Source organism: Mesitornis unicolor, unplaced genomic scaffold, assembly GCF_000695765.1.
Source record: "Mesitornis unicolor isolate BGI_N332 unplaced genomic scaffold, ASM69576v1 scaffold13528, whole genome shotgun sequence".
Taxonomy (NCBI): domain Eukaryota; kingdom Metazoa; phylum Chordata; class Aves; order Mesitornithiformes; family Mesitornithidae; genus Mesitornis; species Mesitornis unicolor.
In genome coordinates, this window is record NW_010202613.1 from 24,752 (window position 1) to 32,579 (window position 7,828).

General features: G+C 36.9%; 1 protein-coding gene across 1 annotated transcript; it reads right to left on the reverse strand.

The window, feature by feature from the left end:
- Window positions 1–378: 378 nt before the first annotated feature.
- ETAA1 (Ewing tumor-associated antigen 1) lies at window positions 379–6,919 on the reverse strand (the record flags this gene model as incomplete). Its single annotated transcript, XM_010190454.1, has 5 exons — window positions 379–494; window positions 2,404–4,508; window positions 4,844–4,962; window positions 6,538–6,614; window positions 6,782–6,919. Coding segments are annotated over 5 exons (2,555 nt in total), but the record flags the coding sequence as incomplete, so codon positions are not given.
- Between the last annotated feature and the right edge of the window lie 909 nt (window positions 6,920–7,828).

The following is a 7,828-nucleotide window of genomic DNA, read 5'->3' on the forward strand; positions in this document are numbered from 1 at the left end:
TCTTCTTATAGATTAAAATATTTGCAGTACGAGAAATATAGCCAAGACATACAGTCTGTTTTTGATATCTTCTACTTACGTGTGTATACAAACACTTTCATGCTCATGATTTTCAAACTATACAATTTCAACACATAACAGTATGTGAACTCAGTACAATCTTCATTGTGCTTAAGATAGTTTGGGACTACATGTTTACAACTGGGAGTTTTTAATTAAGACTAAATACCACCAGAGTAGTAGTTATGGTTCAGGTCAAGATTCTTCTAAATTGAGAAACAGAAAAATCTTGCCATCAGTAGCTGTGAACAGAGTTTAAGTGTCTTCCAGCATTTCCCTCCCCAAATCTTACTCCATAGGAAAAAAACGCCTCCAAATTCAAGCATCTTTAAAGAATGCCTGCATTCTAGATTTTCTTCGTGCAAGAGCTGCTTGTTTTTTTCTTTCAATCTCTTCTTGAGAACATTTTCTGTTTTTTTGCTCTACCACAGACACTGTAAATAAAAAAACAAAACAACCCATGTATTAGGAGCCTTCAAGTTTGTTCGATATGTGTTTTAACTTACCTGTTTTCAGTGTTTGAAGATTTATGGCAAGAGCACAGTACTCTGACATGCCAGGCACCCAAGTTAAAAATGGCTCATCTATCCTGTCCCCAAGGCAGGAAGGGGGATAGGATGCGTGACCTTTGTAGTGCTACTGATTACTGCCTCCCAATGAAAACCCTGGGATGCAGACATTTTCTTCAAGAAAATTTTACTTGGCTGCCCTTCAAGTGAACCTTGTGTCATCAGGAGTCAACATAGGAGATGGCAGTGGGTTAAGAAAATTAAGGGAATCAGAGTGAAAAGGGCTTTTTACTGAGTTAGGCAGAGATACGGAGATGGTATAGACACAGGGGTCAGATATAGTACAGGTGTCACATAAATAAAAGCAGAAAGGTTGAAAAAAGGTCAAAAGTAGCAATAAAAATCAGCAAAGGAGACAAGAACATGACAGCTAAGTGTAATATTTTATATGTTGTGTTACAGAACTATAAATGCCCATAAAATAAAATCCTGACCTCACTGGAACCAGCAGGAACATCATCTGAACATGTCAAGAATTTTACTGGTTTTATACACCAATTTCCAATTAATGTATTTTTAATAAGTAGTCTTTCAAATGGGACAAATAAAACAAAGTGTCTTTTTGCATCTCTAAAAAAAAAAAAGTGTCCATGAAAAATTATTTATCAGTTTTTGAAAAGATCACTTAACATCCATCTTTTTGTTACAACGTCCTTTCACCAAAAATTTAAGATGAGAACAGTTGATGTTTATCTGTAAATAAAATCTATGCTATTTTCATTCCTTTATTCGCTAGAACATTCCACAGAATGACAAGTTATGTCTCCCCTCCTTCCCCCCTTAACATCTGAAGTTGCTACTTTACATTTATCCGCTTCTTTGCTGAGTAAGAAACAGAGATAAAATACTGATTCTTCAAATAATGCTGGCTGATAGTTTGCAGGAATTTTTTTGTTGCTTTTGTAACAATGCTTCCTGAAAATTGATGTTGATATAGTACATTTCATCAAAATGAATACTGATTAAAACTTCACCAAGCCATGAGATCAAGTAAAACCAAGACTGACTGGCACTTAGCTGGTTCTATTTTTCCCTAGCAAGAAACCCCAGTGCATGAAATATTACAGACCATTGCTTGATGACGGAAAAGTGACTGACCTCCTCTCTAGATGAAAGGAAATGTTAGGCTTTAGACTGATAACACAAGAATATTTCATTGGCAATTTTAGTCACAGAGCAAACAATGCAGGCCAAGGTTTCAGAAGATACAGAATGATTCGAGCTTGCAGTTTCCAGGTGAACAATAATAAAAATAAATTGGCACTCGTATCACCTGCTGTCTTCTTTCCCTGCCCCACCATTAACTGGAGTTTTACGAATCATGGCTGATACACATAACTTTAATGTTTTTCAAAATGAACTGTAAATTAAAGCACAGATTCAAGCTTCAACATTTAATACATATCGAAATAGTAGTATTTTTAAGTAGCAATTTAAGAATATAGTATGCCAAGTGCTGCCATCAGCCTATACTTGATCCTAGTTATTCCAAGTGTCTCTGAAGAGAGAGTGTGAAGTATTCAGAGAAGTGGAATGAAAATGGAAAACAGAAGTCCTTAAATACAGGAATTCAAGAGATGTGCCAGGACAATTTTATTTTGGAGAAAATAACCTCTGAATTCTTGTTAGAACATTTACTAATGCCTAAACTGAATGGCTGAATATTGAAGCCTATTATAAGCTGCAATACAATATATATTTCTTGTTTGATACTCCGATTACAGTGAGAATACACACAAAAGCAGTCTAACAGTGATACAATAAAGACAAATACCTGATGTAGGCAGTGCAAAAGACTCTGAAAGGTGCCTCTTGAAAGGTGGTTTCTTACAGTCAAGCTTGCTGTGCAAAGTCACATTCACCTGATTTTTGCTTCCTTCCAAACCTTGCAGAGTAATTCCGATGCCAGAGTGACTCCCTGGATTTTCAGACTCTACATGAAGAGCACCCTGAGTATTGTTAGTTTTTCGGAACTTAAACTTTGAAGGCATAAGTGATGTTTTGTTACCAGAACTGTTACTTGGCATCTTTGCCACATTATACAAAAAATCTGGGCTGTCTAATGTTTTGCTGCTAAAAACTTTTACTGCATTAACAGGAGTTACTTCAGAACCAGTCTCTCCTGCTGGCACAGAATTTGACCTGTACCATTTTCCTGAAACAGTCTTTATAGTATCTTCAGAAGCAGCTTGACGACAGTTTTTAGACGTGTATTTACACTCTATAGAAGTACCAGAGATCAGAGTTTGAAGACTTGAGAAGTTTTTACAGATCACTACATGACCTGTTGTGGCCAGCCCACGTGTAACCTTTGATGAATTCCTACAGGAATCATTTAGTGATAAAGTGTCCTGTTTTGCATTTGTTTTTTGTGCCAAGAGGTGATCAAGTAGTCCTTGTTTAGCTGCTGGGAAGCTATTACCAGCATTTGATCTAGAATTCATACTGTCTCCTTGTATAGATTTAGCTCTTTCATTTCCTTGTTTAACATCCTGGCTCTGAGTCTGCTTTTCGATATCATCACACATCTGATACAACAATTCATCATCCTCACAGTTTGCATCCCAAAGACTATCGGAGTCACAAAACATATCTAATATCTCATCAGAGAACTTAGGTTCATTCCAGTCATCAAATGACGGAGGACGTTTCTTTGGTATTTCAGTTTCATTTGAGTGACCTGTATTACCTTGGTTAACCACTTTAGTTAGATCAGTAGGTTTCATATTAGTAGAAACACTGGAAGTTTGACAGAAAACACTCTGTGAATTATTCCCAGGTTTTTGAGTCTGTTGTCTATGAGGATTAGATCTTGAAGGAAAAACAGGAAGAGGGTCACTTTTAGGCTGAGTAGTTTCATTTCCATTCTTCACTTCAGATAGTGTTGAAACAGGAATATAGTTCAGATCACTGTTTGGGGCACTTGTGCAAATAGAATTTATTTTATCTGGCTTAACATCACATTTGCCATGAAAGGCTATGGTCTCTGTCTTATATGGCGGTTGTAAGGAAAGATATTTTACAACATTTTGCGTGTTTTGAGTAGAATGTTTCAAAGGTGAAAACTGCAAACTGTTAGATTTGCATATACTCCCCAAACAAGTCACTGAATTGCAAGTACTTCCCTTTGTTCTGCTAGCATCATTGAAACCATGCACAGATAGATTTGTAGGAATTGGTGGTACTTCTTCAATACTCATCAATTCAGGATTTTGGGTTATTTGCATCACAAAAGAGTCATCTGCCAAAAAATCTGTATCCCAGTCATCAAAATCATCGAGTATTCCAGCAACCTTACTGGAGACCACCAGTTGTGTCTTTGGAGAACAAAGATTTTTTTTTGTCAACATATGAGTATCAGGTTTTGGAAAAGTCTGGTTCACGCTTCCTAGTTCACATGGAGCATGTTTTTGATATGCCTCTGAATTACCATGTTGCTGAGGAAGGCGTTCCTCTTCTAAGGTGCCTTTATTTTCATGGACACTATTATTTAAAGAAATACTTGATAGTCCTGGGCTCAACTGTCCACTACATTTCTGGGTAGAGCAGTCAAAAAGAGCATGAAGGGCTATTTCAGCCTCAACATCTATAGACTTTTGACTGATAGACTGACAGGGCTCCGCAGCAGGGATGCCAGTGCTTTGTCCAACTGGTTTAAGAGACAGAGCAATACCTGTTTCAGAAACTTTACCAAGGAATGATTTCAAGTTCTTAATATTTACTTCATCTTTAGAATTATTTAAAGACTCTGAGGCAGTCCGGATGAAGTCATGACCAATCTTCCCTTGTTCCTGTACAGTATCTAGCTCTACTAGATTTTTGTCAAATTCCTTAGCCAATTTCATGAGTTCCTCTTCAGGATTTTTTATTTTAAGATCTCTAGATTAAAAAAAAAAAAAAAAGAATAAAGAAAAGAAATTTAGAGCTACTGAGAAAGTTTAACCAAGCTCAATAACACAACCATATGAAATGTTCATTCTCTAGTTTAACTACAGAGAACATGACCAAATCCCACCGCTTTCAGTATGCAATCAGCATGCAAGCTTTTTGATAATTCCCAATAAATACCTCATTGAGAAGAGATAACAAGCCTAAAGTTAAAAGCATTTTGTATCCTAATGTACAATTATGAGGTTCACTGTACGTAAAGGTATACCACATACACTTTTTCATGAAAGCCCAGCTGTTACGGGCAAGGAAAAGCTGTAACTTACCTTGTACAGCTTAACTTTGTCCTAGCTCGCACTTTTACTACTCCAGGTGTACAGGGAATAGCATCATCACCAATCCATGTCCCTAAAAGGGAGCCTTCATTACAGGCTGCTTTTTCATCCTGAATGATTAGATTTCATTTCAGATATTTGATTTCAGATTAGATTGGACTAAACACACATCTTGCATTAGTTAATAGTTGCTAAACCTATTAAACTGGATCAAATGTGTTGTAAGCCACAGATAAGTGCTGAACTAATACAAACTAAGCAAGATTACTGCAACATTGTCTACTGATAGTTGTATCACTTCAGTTATATGAATTTAAAACAGGAACATCAATTAAAATAACTGAGATTTACTTTGGTGCTCAAATCTAGTACTGTTTATTTCAGGCTTATGCATAATCTGCAATATTGACCTTACAAGCTGTGATCTAGTTTACTTTAGTACACTACTTAGAAACTAGTTGAGATGCACTGTCTTTATCCACTTAAAGCAGCATTAACAGTTCAGAGAATATGAAAGAAATCATATTCTGCATGCTTCCAGGAAAAAATTCTGACTTCTTCTATTACAATTAATTTATACAAGGAGCCTTTAAACAGAAGTAAGTGAAGTTTAGACACTAAATGAACTTGTTTCAAAGCTTCAAAGTTTAGGCTTGGATTTGAATTCTGAAATCCAAGAGATACAATACTGCAGTGGTAAAATGTGTAGAGGGCCAGAGCCAAATGTTGGAGTGAGAAATTACTGCATGTAAGCCAGCAAAGGTAAATTGAACTTTACCAACAGGTTAGTTTTAGGTAGGTTTTTGGGATTTGTTTTTTGTTTTTTTGAAGAAAAAAGAACACAAGCAACAGATAGTTTCAAATCCAGATTGCTATTATTTACATTTATGATAGGGCTGTAATAACTGAGAAGGTAGAACGTGGCATCCCTTGATTTTCCAATTCTTAAGTATAATATGCCAAACAGTGAATATATTTTACAGGGCCCAGCCAAATAAGCAGGCATATTTTGCAAGCCAAATACTACAGAACTGTTTTAGGAATAACAGGTTCTCGTCTTCCACTTAATAAAAGGCAAACAATAAGGCAATACTATCTTATTTTCACTTTCCAGGCTGTGAAGATCAGGTTTACAGCACAAGAGAAACACCGAGACCATGTATCTTAGGCTAAAAAGACAAATTATTTAGAATAAGGAAGCAACATTACTATGTTTGTATTACTGTGGAGTTTCTTGCTCATCCGAGCCTTGTTCTTGTACTTCAGCAGTCATTCAAGATCATTTAAAATGCTTAAAAACCACTGCCAAGTTAATCCAGTATGCAAAGAAACTCTTACCTTTTAACAAATGAGTGATTAAGGATAAATAAATACAACAGTATTTCTAAGACCGGGGCAGTAATTTGTATTCTTAAAATAAAGCCTTCTAAAATGGAGCTTCTGCAAGTCCACTTTTTTAATGCATCCTTTTTTACAGCATCTGTGACTCATAAGAGCAATCAGTTAAATGCTGTACTTGTGATTTTAATTCAGTCTAGTTTTATGAACATTTTTGTTTTCTGCACACCTGATTCCTACTATGTTAAAGATACTACTATAACTAAAATTGAGCTTTCACTAAAACGGAATACTGTAGCAGTATTCTCTGATTACTGCATATACAGAGCATAGAGAGTAACAATTACCTGAGGAGCAATACGGTTAACAATTTCTGAAATCTCTACTGCGCATCTACTGGTAGACTGTTTGGTTTTCCCACTGCCTATGAAAACAAACAAAAATGAATGAATTTTTAATAAAAATAAACCCAAACAACCTAGCCATGATAAGAAAATGGGAACATTTTTCAATAAATTTGATAACTTTTAGTACACTCCTACTCCATGCCTCAAATAGGTGCCCTGAAGTCTGGGATTTTGTTAGCATTACCTAGTTTGTGTGCAGTTGGTGAATGAGGATCCCAGAAAATTTCTTGCTGTATGTCAGTGTCATTAAGAGGAGAGCTGAAAGTAGGTATCCGGGATTTCCTACTCAAGGATCTCTTTGGTGTTTGATGTAAACAGGACTCTGTGTAAACAGAAAGATGATCCTTAATAAAAAATAACAAATAAAAGGCCAAAATAATTTAGAACACGTAACAGGACAAGGTATAAAGAAGATGCTTTAGGAACTTCATTAATAAAAATCAAATTCACACTTAGCAACGTTCCTTTACTTACAACAGGAATATGGCTCACAACTATACATTTAATGCAGAGTATGACTCAATCTTTGTCAGTTACATCATCACAGAGATAATGGAGCATTACACAATATTGACAGCTATACACTTCGCATCTGACAGTAAGAGTGAGAACTGGCTATCTTCCTACTTGAGGAAATATTGACTTCAGCTTATGTTAAGAGAAAAACTATGCATACCTATATAGGAGAGTATTTTGTATCCTGACTTGCTGTATGTCTTTTACCCAGGCTCTGATTTGGGTGATAACTTTAATGGGCCTCCAAACTGTTCTGGGTCACAGCCTACCCGTGTCTATACTTCTCTTCACCAGGCCTTTTCAGCTAGAACTATTAAAAGCAGGAATACAGCCGTTCAAAACCAGCTTGCAGCTGCCTCTGATCAGTAAGTGAAATGAACACACTATGTGAAGCTCAACTAGTCCCCCCTGCCTTTTAGAAATGATGCTGCAGACGTGGAGGCCTACAGAAATAATTTGAAAAGCTGCAATTATGACGTGAGAAGCATCTTAAGAGATGGTGTGCATTTACGCGCTTAGCATGGCCAGACTTTATTCTCTCCTCGAAGGGATTTTATGTTCTAACTAAGAACATAAGGAGAGCCCCTTCCCAATGCATGCAGTCGAGGCGCCCGGGGATAAGCCGGGTGGCGTTTACACCGCACCAGTCTCCTCCTCACAGGCAGCTCGCGCCCACCCCGCGGCTCTAGGGGTGGCGGGCAGGGCAGGGCCTCCC